The sequence below is a fragment of the Garra rufa genome, chromosome 1 (assembly GCF_049309525.1).
Source record: "Garra rufa chromosome 1, GarRuf1.0, whole genome shotgun sequence".
Lineage (NCBI taxonomy): Eukaryota > Metazoa > Chordata > Actinopteri > Cypriniformes > Cyprinidae > Garra > Garra rufa.
In genome coordinates this window covers 2915732-2933779 of record NC_133361.1, presented here as the reverse complement: position 1 = coordinate 2933779, position 18048 = coordinate 2915732, and the positions used below count along the sequence as shown (strand labels likewise).

At 42.5% G+C, this 18048-nt stretch overlaps 1 protein-coding gene and 1 long non-coding RNA gene across 2 annotated transcripts; both read left to right on the top strand.

Moving 5' to 3' along the window:
- The first annotated feature begins 76 nt into the window (after nt 1-76).
- On the top strand, nt 77-18048 carry LOC141343094 (uncharacterized). The gene is made up of 3 exons (XM_073847692.1): nt 77-642; nt 2653-3402; nt 14480-18048. Exons 1-3 carry the CDS (start codon nt 483-485, stop codon nt 15688-15690), a joined length of 2121 nt encoding a protein of 706 aa, XP_073703793.1. The 5' UTR covers nt 77-482; the 3' UTR covers nt 15691-18048.
- LOC141328174 (uncharacterized) lies at nt 3996-6110 on the top strand. Its single transcript, XR_012355166.1, has 2 exons — nt 3996-5404; nt 5509-6110. It is a non-coding gene; the product is annotated as an uncharacterized lncRNA (long non-coding RNA).

Below are 18048 nucleotides of genomic sequence, written 5' to 3'. Positions count from 1 at the left end.
ACCTGAGGGCGATCGAGATCTTTTGGTTTCACTCTTCAGCGCTCGCGAGGCTCATTCGTTGTGCGCATGCGCAAATGAGAGAGAGAGAGTTGCACGGTGAGAATGAATTCTTTCTCTTCTCTTATTTTCTTTTTGCTCTCTGGCATACCTATATTTGCATAACTTAGTTTGAGGGTAACAGGAGTTTGAAGTAAAGGTCAGCTCATATTATGAATATGTCTAGTGCTGTAGTAATGTTATATAAGGTGTGTTCAGTGCAGAAAGGACACTTTTACTCCAGAAATGCCCTTCGTTCAACCTGCAAAAACGATCATGTTGTGTCTAATGTTCCTCCGTTCATAATAGATGAGTTGAAAACGGGGTTGTTAAGGATAAATGGTTTCACAAATGAGGAAAGTCCCTTTATACGTTTATAAAATGCCTTGTTTTCATCTTTGATTTATTATTGATTTTGGCAAAGATGCTTTTGCACACAGAAATTCATGTTTACTGAAACTTCTCCTACAACAATCACACATTCACCAATAAATGCTAGAATATTCCCATCAAATCGTCAGGAAGAGCTGAAATCTGCAAAGACTGAGTTTATTAAAGAGGACAGAGAGAAGATGAGAGATCCTGAAGATACTGAAGAACAAACAGGTTAGTTTTTATTTTCTTTCGCTCTTGTCTTCATTATCAATGCTGACAGTTATGATGCCTCAGGCAGGTTTTTTTTTTTTTTTTTTTTTTTTTTTTTTTGATAACAGGAAAAATCTTTCATTTAATAAGGGAAACATCCTATGAACTTGGTACTTTTTTCCAATGTGTGTTCGTTCGAGTCTCCACACCAGGTAATTAAGATCCAGATCCTGTCAGAAAATATCCATTTTGTCTGGTAAACAAACAAATAGTCAGCAGGGTTGTCGATACCCAAAACCCATTCACATCAATTCTTGTCTGGAACCCAATACTGTATTAATAGTCTTCAATCAACCAAGAAGTTTACTGAGAAAATCTAGAGAAGAGCAGAAGCAGGAGGCCAGCACAACTCCAACAAGTAGTGTGCACATGGGCGCCCCTATGCACTCTTTCACAAAATAATTCATTTTGTAAAAGACTTCTTTAATACAGTGTTATAAATTATCAAAAGCTTAGATATTTTTTTAGCATTTCTGCAAAAGTTGCCAGTCACCGTCAGCATTTCTGAGGATTTTCACTAAAATTAAATGGCCCCGAATATTATGTTGTGTGAATATCTGAACATGCAATACATCAGACCCTCTACTTTTAAACAAACAACAACACAACAGTTATGTTTTAGCTTTAAGTATTCCTTTTTTTATGAATGTAGGTATGTTTCATAAAAAAAAAAAAAACGAAAAAAAAAAAGTAGCATTTTTATCAAATACTAAATCTGGATCATATTCATTGTTTGGCCGGGAAGCGTCGCCTCTTGAGTAACAAAAATTCTGTGTTTGTCCTGGAAAGCGTATTCTCATAAATGATGTTTCTTGAAGCAAAGTTCGGGAGGAGCACGTCAGATACTTAGCCTAATTAACACAGCTGGAACTCACTCAAGCCAATCTACATCATGCATTAATACAGCCGACTCACCTCTACCCATTTGACGGATCATCAGCATCCCTCCACCACCCCATCTCCTCACTCCGAGTTCCTTCTACACATATACATAGGGGGGGGGTACTCTAGGTTCGGGACATTCCCGAGCTCGGAGCCCTTCCCCGGACAGCACGCCAAACATGCTTACATACTCCAGCTAATTACATGTAAGTGGGAACTCGTGAAATAACAGAAAATTCTGTGTTTGGCAAGGAAGCATCACCTCATGACTATGGTAAATTTTGTGTTTGGCCGGGAAGCGTCGCCTCATGAATTACGGAAAATTCAGTGTTTGGCCGGGAAACGTCGCCTTGTGAATTACGGAAAATATTGTGTTTGGGTGGGAAGCTTCTCTGAAAATTCCGTCACCTCGTGAATTACGGAAAATTCTGTTTGGCCAGGAAATGTCGCCTCGTGAATTACGGAAAATTCTGTTCAGCCGGGAAACGTCGCTTCGTGAATTACGGAAAATTCAGTGTTTGGCCGGGAAACGTCGCCTTGTGAATTACGGAAAATATCGTGTTTGGGTGGGAAGCTTCTCTGAAAATTCCGTCACCTCGTGAATTACGGAAAATTCTGTTTGGCCAGGAAATGTCGCCTCGTGAATTACGGAAAATTCTGTTCAGCCGGGAAACGTCGCTTCGTGAATTACGGAAAATTCAGTGTTTGGCCGGGAAACGTCGCCTTGTGAATTACGGAAAATATCGTGTTTGGGTGGGAAGCTTCTCTGAAAATTCCGTCACCTCATGAATTATGGAAAATTCTGTTTGGCCAGGAAGTGTCGCCTTGTGAATTATGGAAAATTTTGTGTTTGGCCTTGAAGTATATCCTTTTGAATTACGGAAAATTCTGTTTGGCCAGGAAGTGTCACCTCGTGAATAACGTAAAATTCTGTGTTTGGCCTGAAAGCATATCCTCATAAATAAAAGAAAATTCTGTGTATACTGGGAAGCAGCGCCTTGTGAATTACGTAATATTCTGTGTTTGGCCATGAAGCATCGCTTTCTGTCCTTTTACTGACTAAATATACAGTTTTTTCTTTTATTTCAGAGTTGGTTGAAACAGAACTGAGTGAATTTGAGAAAACTGGAGGGGAACCCAAACAGAAAGGTTTAATGAACAGAAGGCCCAAGAAATCTTTCACCTGCACTCAGTGTGGAAAGAGTTTCACTTGCAAAAGTCATCTTGAGGTTCACATGAGAGTTCACACTGGAGAGAAACCGTTCTCTTGTGATCACTGCGGGAAGAGTTTCTCATACAAACGGCTTCTTGATGTCCACATGAACGTCCACACCGGAGAAAAACCATACACATGTGATCAGTGCGGGAAAGCATTTATGTGGGCTTCAAACCTGAAGACACACCTGAGAGTTCATACAAAGGAGAAGCCACATTCATGTCATTTGTGTGGAAAGAGTTTTTCATTACTACAAAGTCTGAAAGTACATCAGAAAATACATGCTGGTGTGAGAGAGTACATGTGCTTTGAGTGTGAAAAGACTTTTACTACATCAAGCTGTTTAAAACTACATGAGCGGGTTCACTCTGGAGAAAAACCTTACAAGTGTTCACACTGTGACAAGAGATTCACTCAGTTACCACATCTGAAAACACACGAGAGTGTTCACACCGGAGTGAAACCTTATAAGTGTTCACACTGTGACATGAGATTCAGGCTGCCAGGAACGCTGAAAATACATGAAAGGATCCACACTGGAGAGAAACCGTATCACTGCACTGAATGTGGGAAGCGATTCAATCAGTCATCTGCTCTTCGCAGTCATACAAAAAACAATCACAGTAAGTAGATCATCTTCAGATCCAGCACTTTCAGATCTGATGCTGCGTCCTCACCAAATGTGACACAGTAATATATCAAGCAATGAAATATAATCTGGATGAATCTGTCATTACAAGTAACTTGACAAAGAAATGTTTTCACAATTAACCAAGTTAATTTTTGTCTTTAAATCCAGCAGTTTGACCCGAGATTCAGATCAACTCAAAGATGGAGTTCCTGCTGAAAGAACAATGTCAAAAAGTTGTATTCTTGTTTATCATTTTTGCTTCATGATATAAATGAAACTAAGTTGAAGTTTGTGTTTCCTGTTCTCTTATTATGAATCAAATGAGCCCGATTGAAACGGGACAGATTGCTATACCTGCTTTGCTTAAGGTGCTTTGTCTCCATTTCCAAGCACTGTCCTCTAAATGTATATAAACCACAAAGACTATAAATAAAACTATAAAGTACTCTGCGGAAGACACCAGGGCCCATATTCATGAACATGCTTTGTGCAAAGAGTTACTCCTAGTAACAAAATTCTAAGACAATTCTTAGAAATTTGGGTGTTTCCACTTAAAATTAAAGAAAACATCCTAGTAAAGGAAAAAGGTCATTCAGAAATATTTTAAAGGGGTTCTTTAGCAGTGGACAAAATATGAAAAGGGGGAAGAATGTGTTGCACACAAGGTATGACAGTGAGTTAATAAGACGCTACACATTAGATCACAGATTAGACACATGCTAACATCTGTTTGGTCAATTTTTGGGGGTAACAGGAATTTGGGGTAAAGGTCAGCTTCTCATATGAATTTGAATAATGCTGTTGTAATTTTATAGTTACCGTGTATTCAGTGCAGAAAGGAGGCTTTTACTCCAGAAATGCCCTTCATTCAACCGGCAAGAAGGATCATATTGTGTTTAATGAGTTGAATACAGAGTTGTTCAGGACAAATAGTTTCACAAATGATGAAAGTCCCTTTAGGCTGTAAATCTCAGTTAGACACTGCCTTGTTTTCATCGGACACCGTGTGTTTGCATTACATTTAAATAAATAAAGAGCTGCACCAAAAGTGTTGGTTTCATTAAAACCTGCTTTTTTATGTTTATCTGATTAATTGTTTCGATGTTTTAATTGTAATGTAACGTGTTCATCGATGTTGTTTCGAGTCATAATGTTACTCAATATTAAGTATTTTGGCAGATCAAATTTGTAAAAGTCTCTATTATAACGCGATAAAGTTAGTTTTAATTGCGATGTCCGCAAGATAATCGCAGTTGTTGTTTAAGAAACCATCAGCTAGTTACAGCAACATTGCGAACAACTATGTCCAATATATAATATTGAAATATAAGGACTCACAACAAGACAACACTTAATGCCTCTTTGCTTTATTGTTGTTTTTTTACAAATCTGCTTTTCCACACAGAAATTCATGTTCACTGAAGCTCCCTCAACAATCACACATTCAGCAATAAATGCTGGAATATTCCCATCGGTTTACAAATGAAGACGAGCATCAAATCATCAGGAATAGCTGAAATCTGCACAGACTGAGTTTATTGAAGAGGACGGAGAAGAGGAGAGATCCAGGACACACTGAAGACACTGAAGAACAAACAGGTTGGTGTTGATTCGTCATTCTTCATTAATGATGCTGACGGAAATGGAGCTTCAGCAAGTTTTATAATTTGCTTTTTAGAGCTGTTGAATACATTTGCTGAAGCATCAAATAATATGGAACACTTTCCTAGTGTTCCATAACCATAGCCACCAGATCCAGTCCGTATCCAGTTCAGATGGTCACTGCAGTCCGTACCAAGAGCAGATGGTGGATCAACACCTACAGCCGAATGTCAGTGGATACCGTGTCAACTAGATGAGCCCCAGAGACAGATCATCAGGATAGGTCCTACCCTACAAGGCCACGGGAACCAGATGAGTCCTCCCCAATTTGACTTTGATGCAACATGGAACTTTGCATTATTATTGACACTTTATTGTCTTATTTTAATACTGTAAGTTTGCTTTGACAGCTTGCATTGTAAAATGCACTGTATAAATAATCTTGACTTGACTTGACTTCCTATGAACTATTTTTTATTTTATTTTTTTATTGTAGTATATGTAAGATAGCCATTGAAGAGGAATGGACCAATGTTCCACAATCAACAACCTGATCAACTCTATGTGAAGGAGATGAGGCAAATAGTGGTCACACCAGATACTAACTGGTTTCCGGACTCTCTTGTGAGTGGCCTTTTATTGTGGTCAGCCTTTGAGTCTTGTCACAAACCTACTGTCTATTGTGAACATATTAATGACTTGTTTTTGCTCCAGATTTTGAGCTTCATCAATTGAGTTTTTGAAATAACTTCCTTTTGTGATCTAATGTGGTTTCAAATGACAGACTGATGGAAAATCATTATTGTATAGTGCTCCATAAAGTGATAAAGGCTGTTAATTAGCATTGCATTGCATCTCTAGTTTATTCTTATAAAAATACCCAATATGTACAGATGAGTCAATATACTTGTACATAGCAATTATATTGTGTCTTTGCTATTTTTGCACATTGTCTGCCTTGTATCCTTGTATATTGTACTTTTTTATAATCTGTGTCGTCTTGTCACTGTCATTCTGTTGCACTGTGGAGCTTCTGTCACTACAACAAATTCCGAGTATGTGTAAACATGTCTGGCAATAAAGCTCATTCTGATTCTGGTTCATGTTTCATCAGTTAAATTATAAAAAAAACTTACATTAGCAGTGTTAATTATTATTATTATTTTTTTTATTTACAATTTATTTAACTAACTAAATAAATAAATGAATAAATAAATACATATATTTGAAGTGTGATTTATTTAGATTGCCTCACGTTTTATTAGATTATACAGAGAGAGGTTTATGAACTATACTGGGTCCAGACACCTGGGGGCGATCGAGATGTTCTGGCTCCACTCTTCAGGGCTTGTGAGGCTGACTTGTGTGCGCATGCGCGAGTGAGTGAGCGATCTGTAAGGTGAGAGAGAGTCCTCTTTTTCTTCTGTCATTTGCGGTTTGCTGTCTGGCGTATCTTATTTTGCGCTATTAAAGTTTGGGGGTTATAGCATTAAGAGGTAAAGAAGAGCTTCTCTTATAAATATGAATAGTGCTGTAGTAATTTTATTGATAACGTGGTTTCAGTGCAGAATTTAGACTTTTATTTACGAAATGTCCTTTGTTCAACCGGCAGAATCATCATATTGTCTTTAACATTCCTCCGTTTATAAAAGATGAGTTGAATACGGAGGTGTTCAGGACAATTAGTTTCACAAATGAGTAAAGTCCGGTTAGGCTGTACATTTCTGTCATTTTTTTGTCAGATATCGATGTTAAATAAAGAGCAGCAGACAACAAGCATGTGAGGAAAACGAGTTATTTCATTCAGACCTGAGCGATGTGGTGTTTTTCAATGTTCGTGTGATGTTTGGAGTGATAATGCTGCTAATGCTGAATGTAATGAGATCTGATAGCATGGGTGTGGAAACTAGGGATGCTGAGGATGCTGCAGCACGACTAAAGCATGGCATAAGATGCCGAATCAGTGCATTTGACTTTGGATGTATTATCAGTAAAAGTAATCATTAAACATCTGTATTAATTCACAAAAATAACTAACTAAATAAATAAATAACAATTAGCCTTTTATGTTAATATGATTCAGAGATAAAGGTTGCAATACTACTTTTGTCCACACTAGAACGATCTCAGTTTGAAGACAGTGAATATAAATTGACTTGTATTAAAACATTGTATATGAAGTTGAATATAGACCATTATTTCTTTTAAAACCCAATTATATAATGGTATTGACCATATATTTGTGAAGCTATCAGACTCACAATTAATTTGAAAAAGAGACATGTCCAATGTCCATTGAGTAACTGCAGCATCTTACAAGCCATTTTGCTTGGACCCTGGCGATCACCTTGAGTTAAACTTCATTGAGTCAGTTACTTTCTGTGTCGCTGCAAAATAACTGCTTTGAAATAGCGAACAGTGCAAATGATAAAAGGCATGACTGATATTGCATCTAGTGAGCAAACTCCATTCAAGCTCCATGATTCGTATTTATTTTTACTTCATTTGAACGGCTTGTGAGGTTTTTTTTAAAAGATAAACTCAAATTTACTTTCATCTTGGAATAGATATTGTGCATGTTTTTTGACAGTTGAGAACAGTTCAATCACATGAGGCCAAAACACAAAAGCACAAATTTGTATTGATTCACATATAACTATGCCTTCATTCATTTGTATGTTTGTGTGTTCCCTCTAGTCCTTTCTTTTCAATAGCTTGTAAATGCATGTGCGCCTTTTACTTTCACTTTCTCTTTCTAATTAGTGGCGTCAATTTGGCATCAATTGATTGAATGGACAGAAATGACAAACTCACTTTTAATTAATTTTAAATTTGGATAAATCACACCATGCTATAAGCCTAATATAAAATAACAAATAACTTACACAAAGTAAAAAAAATAAATAAAAAAAAAATAAAAATGGAAAACCAGCAAACACAGTGGAACCAAACAAAAACAAATGTTTAAAACACTTTCAAAATCACCTTAGATTAATGGCAAAAGTTATCAAGTTTTTCAAAACCCGAAATGTGTTTAAAACGTGTTTAGGCGCTTTTGCATTTTGAATGCAAACTAAATCTTCTGCCACTGTCTCGTCTGTCTCACCTCACTTAAGTCATGATGTTAAATATATTACTATAATATAGTAATATGATGGTTCACAGATACAAATTGTAATGCCTCTGTGATTTATTGTTGATTTTGGCAAATCTGCTTTTCCACACAGAAATTCATGCTAAGTGAAGCTCCTCCTTCAACAATCACACATTCTCACAAGACTTTATTAAAGAGGACAGAGAGAAGATGATAGAACCAGAACCCTGCGGAATCAAACACACTGAAGATACTGAAGAACAAACAGGTTGGTGTTGACTTTTCATTCGTTATTTATAATGGTAACGATTATAAAGCTTTAGGAATTTTTTTTTTTTTTTTTTTTTTTTTTTTTTGATTTGGTTAGTTGTAACAGGAAAAATCTTATTTGCGTATATTGTCCAGTGATTTATCTGCTTTTGCCAATGATCTTGCCATTTTCTCCAGAAAAGTGGTTTATCTACTATGGATGACATGGTTGTTGTTTAATATAATGGGCTCCATCAGTGATTAATTTGTAAATTGCGAGGTCCCAGAACAGGGTTCCTCAAATCTTACCCTGGAGGTCCAATGCGCTTCAGAGTTTAGCTCCAATCCAGATCAAACTCACCTTCCTGTGATTTTCTAATGATCCTGAAGACACTGGTTAGCATGCTCAGGTGATTTTGATTAGGGTTAGATCTAAACTTTTTAGGAAAGTAGATCTCGTGGGCCAGATTTGAGGATCCCTGTGTCATGATCGGGGCTGTGGGTTTTCCCTCAGCCACCTGAGGTCGCTGTTTGCACTCACTCCTCTGATTCTTCACGTCTATTTTGTCATTAGCACTGATCACCCACACCTGTTCACAATTACTATCAGGACTATAAGTATCATCTCCACTCACTCTGCATTCATGTCTGCATTGTCTCGTGTTTGGTATGTTCTGTGTTCTCTGGATCTTTGACCGAGTTTTCAGTTCTGTTTATTTTGTATTGTTTTAAGTTTCAAGTTATTGTTGTGCCGTGTTGGCCTTTTGCTTTGTTTGTTTATTTTGTTAATTAAACTTCCATCTTACCTCACCTGCATTTGGACCCAGACCTCCTTGTATTTGAACCGTGACAGAATGCAGACATCCACAGTGGGTCCAGCGGGTGAGAGGTCTTTCGAGGCGGCGTCAGCCGCTCGCTTCGAGACCATCTACGCCTGTTTGGCGGCGATGGATGCCCTTAATGCTGAGGCGGCGCGGACACGCCCCTACTTTATGTCGAGGGCAGAAGCATTTTTTCGAGGGAGGGCGTCCGCTCTCTCTGTTCCGGACGCGGCGGTGACCGCTCTCTCTGTTCCGGACGCGGCGGTAACCGCTCTCTCTGTTCCGGACGCGGCGGTGACCGCTCTCTCTGCTCCTGACGCGGCGGTGACCGCTCTCTCTGTTCCGGACGCGGCGGTGACCGCGCTCTCTGCTCCGGACGCGGCAGTGACAGCTCTCTCTGCTCCTGACGCGGCGGTGACCGCTCTCTCTGTTCCGGACGCGGCGGTGACCGCTCTCTCTGTTCCGGACGCGGCGGTGACCGCGCTCTCTGTTCCGGACGCGGCGGTGACCGCGCTCTCTGCTCCGGACGCGGCGGTGACAGCTCTCTCTGTTCCGGACGCGGCGGTGACCGCGCTCTCTGTTCCGGACGCGGCGGTGACCGCTCTCTCTGTTCCGGACGCGGCGGTGACCGCTCTCTCTGCTCCGGACGCGGCGGTGACCGCTCTCTCTGCTCCTGACGCGGCGGTGACCGCTCTCTCTGTTCCGGACGCGGCGGTGACCGCTCTCTCTGTTCCGGACGCGGCGGTGACCGCGCTCTCTGCTCCGGACGCGGCGGTGACCGCGCTCTCTGCTCCGGACGCGGCGGTGACCGCTCTCTCTGCTCCTGACGCGGCGGTGACCGCTCTCTCTGCTCCGGACACGGCGGTGACCGCTCTCTCTGCTCCTGACGCGGCGGTGACCGCGCTCTCTGCTCCGGACGCGGCAGTGACCGCTCTCTCTGCTCCGGACACGGCGGTGACCGCTCTCTCTGCTCCTGACGCGGCGGTGACCGCGCTCTCTGCTCCGGACGCGGCAGTGACCGCTCTCTCTGCTCCGGACGCGGCGGTGACCGCTCTCTCTGCTCCTGACGCGGCGGTGACCGCTCTCTCTGTTCCGGACGCGGCGGTGACCGCTCTCTCTGTTCCGGACGCGGCGGTGACCGCGCTCTCTGCTCCGGACGCGGCGGTGACCGCGCTCTCTGCTCCGGACGCGGCGGTGACCGCTCTCTCTGCTCCTGACGCGGCGGTGACCGCTCTCTCTGTTCCGGACGCGGCAGTGACCGCTCTCTCTGCTCCGGACACGGCGGTGACCGCTCTCTCTGTTCCGGAATTTTGGTTTTGGTTTCAGTGACCGCTCTCTCTGCTCCGGACGCGGCGGTGACCGTGCTCTCTGCTCCGGACGCGGCGGTGACCGCTCTCTCTGCTCCTGACGCGGTGGTGACCGCTCTCTCTGATCCGGACGCGGCGGTGACCGCTCTCTCTGTTCCGGAAGCGGCGTTGACCGCTCTCTCTGCTCCTGACGCGGCGTTGACCGCTCTCTCTGTTCCGGCCGCGGCGGTGACCGCTGACGTTCCTCTGGCGGCGGCGTTAGCTTACGTTCCTCTGGCGGTGGCGTCAGCTCACGTTCCTCTGGCGGCGAGGCCATCTCTCGTTCCTCTGGCGGCGAGGCCAGCTCATGTTCCTCTGGCGGCGAGGCCAGCTCACGTTCCTCTGGCCGTGAGGCCAGCTCACATTCCTCTGGCGGCGAGGCCAGCTCACGTTCCTCAGGCGGCGAGGCCAGCTCACGTTCCTCAGGCGGCGGGGCCAGCTCATGTTCCTCAGGCGGCGAGGCCAGCACACGTTCCTCAGGCGGCGAGGCCAGCTCACGTTCCTCTGGCGGCGTCCGCTGACGTCCCTCTGGCAGCGAGGCCAGCTCACGTTCCTCAGGCGGCAGCGTCCGATGATGTTCTGCTGGCGGCGAGGCCAGCTCGCGTTCCTCTGGCGGTGAGGTCCGCTCACGTGACTCCGCTGCATGGGCCTGGCCCGCCATCCCTCCCCCTGATGCACCTTCCACCGTTCCTCCTCCCTCCAGAATTTTGGTTTTGGGAACGTCTGGAAGCCGTTCCCTAGAGAGGGGGTACTGTCATGATCGGGGCTGTGGGTTTTCCCTCAGCCACCTGAGGTCGCTGTTTGCACTCACTCCTCTGATTCTTCACGTCTGTTTTGTCATTAGCACTGATCACCCACACCTGTTCACAATTACTATCAGGACTATAAGTATCATCTCCACTCACTCTTCATTCATGTCTGCATTGTCTCGTGTTTGGTATGTTCTGTGTTCTCTGGATCTTTGACCGAGTTTTCAGTTCTGTTTATTTTGTATTGTTTTAAGTTTCAAGTTATTGTTGTGCCGTGTTGGCCTTTTGCTTTGTTTGTTTATTTTGTTAATTAAACTTCCATCTTACCTCACCTGCATTTGGACCCAGACCTCCTTGTATTTGAACCGTGACACCCTGTTCTAGAACAAAGAGGCATGTGATTAGAGGAGCAAGAGGTAATGGTAAATTGGTACATTAGTAAACCAAGTTTTTTTTTTTTTTTATGGTGTAAGTTTCTTTGGACATGAAAACCTGAAAAAGCCATGAGATTTTTTTTTTTATTATTTTTTTTTTTTTTTGGAAAAGTCATGGAAATTTGTTTCAGAAACATATCAAATAGAGTTTTAGGCTATTTAAATCATGTCGTGAAATTCAGTGTGGGATTGTGTGTATATACCTTAGACTTCCCTCAGTATCTGGTGTGACCACCATTTGCCTCAGACAGTGCAACACATCTCCTTCACATAGAGTAGATCAGGTTGTTGAACATTGGTCCACTCCTCTTCAATAGGCACCAATCCTTCAACTGCTCCCCGGGCGCCGCAGCAATGGCTGCCCACTGCTCCGGGTGTGTGTTCACGGTGTGAGTGTTCACTACTGTGTGTGTGCTCTTGGATGGGTTAAACGCAGAAAAAAAAAAAAATGGAACAGGCTGTCGTATACTCCAATCGCAGCATCCCAAACATGCTCAATGGGTGACAGAGGGTATGCTGGTCATGCAAGAACTGGGATGTTTTCAGCTTCCAGGAATTGTGTACAAATCCTACAAATGCAACATGGGGTGATGGTCGTGGATGAATGGCACAATAATGGCCATAACATACACCTTCCCTCTTCTTGGTACGAATTGGATCCGGGGGACTGCAGTGATCATCTGATCTGAATACAGACTGGATCTGGTGGCTACGGTGACCTTAGAATTAGAAGGAAACAGACTAATTTTACCGTAGTTCCATGTTGCTGCAAAGACAGATGGCAGAGGACTCATCCGGTTCCTGCAGTCTTGCGCCAATGGCCGTCTAGGTGATGAGGTCTTCACTGATGAACTGTCTCTGGGGTCATCTAGTTGGCATGGTTTCTGATTACATTCAGGGCAGTAGAGGTTGTCTCTAGGTGCTGATCCTCCTTCTGGGCTGGGTACAGACTGGATCCGGGGACTGCAGTGACCATCTGATCTGGATACATGATGTGGTAGCTACAGTGACCTCGGAAAAAGGAAAGGAAAGGAGGTGAAGTGAGGCCAAGTATGGTGACCCATATTTGGAATTTGTGCTCTGCATTTAACCCATCCAAGTGCACACACACAGTAGTGAACACACACACACCGTGAACAAACACCCGGAGCAGTGGGCAGCCATTGCTGCGGCGCCCGGGGAGCAGTTGGGGGTACGGTGCCTTGCTCAAGGGACTCACCTCAGTCGTGGTATTGAGGGTGAAGAGAGTGCTGGTTATTCACTCCCCCCACCTACAATCCCTGCCGGGCCTGAGACTCGAACCTGTAACCTTTGGGTTACAATTCCGACTCTCTAACCATTAGGCCACGGCTGCCCCTAGCAAACCCCTCACCCACACAGCGCCATACACGCTGTCTGCCATCTGCCCTGTATAGTGAAAACCGGGGGTCATCCTTGAAGAGAACACCTCTTCAAAGTGCCAGACACCATTGAATGAGAGCATTTGTCCATGTCAGTTACGCCGACAAACCGCAGTCAGGTTAAGACTTTGATGAGGATGACGAGCGTGCAATTGAGCTTCGCTGAGACTGTTTCTGACAGTTTGTGCAGATATTCTTTGGTTATGCAAACCGATTGTTGCAGCAACTGTTTAGGTGGCTGGTCTCAGACAATTTTGAAGGTCAAGATGCTGGATGTGGAGGTCCTGGGCTGGTGTGGTTATAAGTAAATACGTAACCCGGTTTGAGGCTTGCCGCAAATGATTTAGTTGTCCAAAAATCCTCTGTTGTGTGGTGTCATTCCGATTATTTATCTGCTCCCAATCAAGGATTTTTGATCGGGCTGCCTCTGACGTGATAGCCAATGAGAGCAAGCAAGTAAGCATCACTTACCAGATGTTGCGTGCTTCTATAGCTGAAATGTGACCGCCATAAAAAGGCCACAAAAGCAGAATACATCTCCCATATTCTTCTTCATTCTTTGTTTTTCACAGTGAAACAGAAAGCGCACCGGGAGAGCCAGCTGACAACGTACGTTATCTTCCATTTGTTGTCCTTCTCTAGTTATGTTTTATCTCGCGAGTCTCCGTGAGATTTTGTGTCACTGTGAAATAGTTCCTACAGTCAACAAGTGCGTGGGCTCGCGGTCTGGTCGAATCGTCTAGTGTGCGCGTTCAGAGGGATTTAGGCTAAAAATCTGTAGAAAGTGTCTTCATGGCTGCGGTCTACCATGGTTTAAAAATCGGTTAAGATTTGAAAATCCTCGAGTGTGCAGCCATTTTAAGGCACACCTGTGCAATAATCATGCTGTCTAATCAGCTTCTTGATATGCCATACCTGTGAGGTAGATGGATTATCTCATCATGGAGAAATGCTCACTAACACACATTTAGACAGATTTGTGAACAAGATTTGAGAGAAATAGGCCTTTTGTGTACATAGAAAAAGTCTTAGGTCTTTGAGTTCAGCTCATGAAAAATGAGGGCAAAAAAGTGTTTTGTTTATAATTTTGGTCAGTGTAAAGTGAATAAAATACTAGATTGCTGTTCTCTATTGTTTTTAAGCTTTTGCAGTCTACTGAATCTCTACCACCTTGAATTCTACTTCTGCACATAATGTTGACTGTAGCCGTTTAGATACCTCCTGTCAACTGGATCCTCTTCCAAAACACTTAAAGTCAAAATTTTGTTATCCAATTGTGTGCTTTCCACTGTTAAATCACAGTTAATTTTTTTGTACTTTTGAATTTTTTTTTTATTATTTACTGAAAATGTACTGTTTTTACTTTGATTTCAGAGTTGATTGAAGACAATGAGGAGAAAGAAGAATTAAGTGAAGTTGAGAAGAAAAACCATGTCAGAGATGGACAAAAACCTAAACAGAAAAATTTAAAGGCCAAGAAGTCTTTCACCTGCACTCAGTGTGGAAAGAGCTTTACACGCAAACATCATCTTGAGCTTCACATGAGACTTCACACTGGAGAGAAACCGTTCACTTGTGATCAGTGCGGAAAGAGTTTCACACGATTATCAACCCTTAAGGATCACATGGACATCCACACTGGAGGGAAGCGACACACATGTGATCAGTGCGGGAAAACATTTTTGTGGGCTTCAGTTCTGACAACGCACCTGAAAGTTCATATAGCCGAGAAGCCACATTCATGTAATTTGTGTGGAAAGAGTTTTTCATTACGACAACATTTGAAAATACATCAGAAAATCCATACTGGTGTGAGAGAGTACATGTGCTTTGACTGTGGAAAAACTTTTACTACATCAAACTGTTTAAAACTGCATGAGAGGACTCACACTGGAGAAAAGCCTTATAAGTGTCCACACTGTGACAAGAGATTCTGTCAGTCAGTACACCTGAAAACACACGAGTGGATTCACACTGGAGAGAAACTCTACAAGTGTTCACACTGTGACAAGAGATTCAATCAGGCAGCATACCTGAAAATACATGAGAGAATCCACACTGGAGAGAAACACTACAAGTGTTCACACTGTGACAAGAGATTCAATCAGGCAACATATCTGAAAATACATGAGAGGAACCACACTGGAGAGAAACCTTACAAGTGTTCATACTGTGACAAGAGATTCAATCAGTCAACACATCTGAAAACACATGAGAGGAACCACAGTGGAGATAAACAGCACAAATGTTCACGATGTGACAAGAGTTTCGGCCGGTCAGCAGACCTGAAAACACACGAGAGGATCCACAGTGGAGAGAAACCTTTTATGTGTTTACATTGCAACAAAAGATTCAAGCAGTCATCACATCTAAGAACACATGAGAGGATCCACACTGGAGAGAAACCTTATAAGTGTTCACACTGTGACAAAGGATTCATTCAGTCAGGAGATCTGAAAGCACATGAGAGGATCCACACCGGAGAGAAACCGTATCACTGCACTGAATGTGGGAAGCGTTTTAGTCAATCATCTGCTCTACGCACTCATACAAAAAACAATCATCTTCAGATCTTTCAGGTCTGATTCCATGTCCTCACTAAATGTGACAGAATAATGTATCAAGAAATACAAAACCTGGATAAACCTGTTCTAGTCATTACAAGCAATATGACAACAACAAAAAAAAATCATCAAAAGGTTTCACAATAAATAAAGTTCATCTTTGAAACAAGCAGTTTGAACTGTGAGATTTAGATAAACTCAAAGGTGGAGTTGGTCCCCAAAGAATAATATCAGAATTTGTTCAATAAGCCGAATTGTAAGAATAGTAATACCATTAAAACTTTACTGACACCTATTCCTATATGTAACTCAGTAGAATAAAGAGGGCTATCTAATTAGGTATCATGTTTATTTAGCAAATTTTTGCCTACTTTTAGTTAAGTTTCTCTAGGCTTAATGCATCTGTTTCATCAAAGAGTAGACATGCCTGTGTGTGTGCTTATATGCCTCTCCTTTCACATCTAATATGCAAACATAGTTCCTCCCTAGCTTTGAGTGCAATTTTATCAGAATCTTTCGACTGATAGTGACAGTTGATGACTCGCGTGCAGTCTTATTCCATTCAATTTCACTATCTTGTTTGGTTCGGTTTATAGGTTATAGCATGGCAGTTTACATTATGCAGATTTAACACAAGGTTACATTATTAACTGCAGAGTTTCCTTTTTCTCTTCTGTTGTTGTCTGTCTTGTTTTGTATGCGATGGGAAACGCTTTCAACAGTGCCAATAGAAATTTCGCCGAACCAAGCCCATGAGAAGGCTTTCCCTCTGGTGGAATGAGCCCTCACTCTGAGAGGACACCGTATGCCCAATGAGGTGCAAAATCCAGGGCTATAGCATCAACTGTCCAGCAAGATAGTCTCTGCTTTGAGTCTGACAGCCATTTAGAGTGGCCTCCAAAGCAAACAAGGAGGTGCTTTAGAGCCAGAGGTTGCTAGAGCTCGCCACATACACACTATCACCATGTACTACACACAATGCCACAAGATTCCGACAAGCGATTTGGGTGTCCACACCAGAGGCAATAAAATAAATTAAAAAATCACAGTCAATCTAAAGTGTGTGTGGGCGGCCTTCTCTAGAAGTACACTGCTCACGTTTATAAACTAATTTATAACGATTAAACCTTTTTTAACATTAAGTGTACATACTGAGTGACTGATACCATCTTTGTTATGGAATACGCTTGTTGGTTTGCACTGAATTCAGTTTTATAATCTTTGCTTAAATTCGTTTTCAAGATTGTTGCTTCTAGTGTGGCTATATGGTCAAGCAAAATGATATTCAAACTCATATTAGTCATGTTTAACTTTGAATAAAGCACATAATAGGCCACAGCCATATCAAAAGGTTGCCCACTGAAGCTAAGTAGGTTTAAGCTCGGTCAGGGTCTCTCCTGTTGTTGTCTGTCCTGTATTGTATTGCGATGGCAACAGTGCAGATGGAAATTCCATCTGGAGGATTTTTCCAAGAGAAGGCTACTCCTCCTGGAAAAATCTTGGAGGAAATTCCAAGAGGGGGCTATTCCTCTGGTAGAATGAGCTCTCACTCTGAGAGAAGGAAAAGAAAGGAAAGGAAGTGAAGTGAGGCCAAGTATGGTGACCTAAATGCTCTGCATTTAACCCATTCAAGTGCACACACAAACCTGCAACCTTTAGGTTAGAAGTCCGACTCTCTAACCATTAGGCCACGGCTGCCCCTGTGAGACACTGTAAGCCCAATGAAGTGGAGAATACAGGGCTATTGCATCAACTATCCTGCAAGATAATCTCTGCTTTGAGTCTGACAGCCATTTAGAGTGTCCTCCAAAGCAAATAAAGAGGTGCTCCAGATATAGAATTTGCTAGAGCACTCCACATACACACTAACACCATGTAGTAACTACACACGATGCCACAAGATTCCTGTGACAAACATTTTTAAATGTACATACTGAGTAACTGATACCGTCTTTGTTATGGAATACGCTTGTTGGTTAGCATTGAGTTCACAGTGTTAACATCTTCACTTAAATTTGTTTTCAAGATTGCTTTCAGTATGGTTATAAGGTCAGACAAAATAATATTCAATCTCATATTAAACATGTTTAACTTTGAACAAATCATAAAAGGCCACAGCCATATCACCCTGTGTATCCCAAGACTGGTTGCCCACTGAAGCTAAGTAGGTTTAAGCCTGGTCAGTACCTGAAAGGGAGATCCCCTGGGAAAACTAGGTTGTGTTAGAAGATGGTGAGGCCAGTAGGGGATGCTCACCCTGTGGTCCCTGTGGGCCCTAATGCCGCAGTGCAGTTCTAATTGGATAAGGACTAGTGAAATGGGGCTGGTTGCTATAGCTGCTCATTCTGATTCTGAACTACAAAGTATCTCTGCCTTAGA

Excerpts from the sequence above, each read along its gene's own strand:
- LOC141343094 (XM_073847692.1), top strand. The coding sequence starts at position 483 with ATGTTTACTGAAACTTCTCCTACAACAATCACACATTCACCAATAAAT. Across the intron at positions 643-2,652 it reads AGATACTGAAGAACAAACAG|AGTTGGTTGAAACAGAACTG; the intron begins GTTAGTTTTTAT and ends CTTTTATTTCAG. Across the intron at positions 3,403-14,479 it reads TCATACAAAAAACAATCACA|AGTTGATTGAAGACAATGAG; the intron begins GTAAGTAGATCA and ends CTTTGATTTCAG.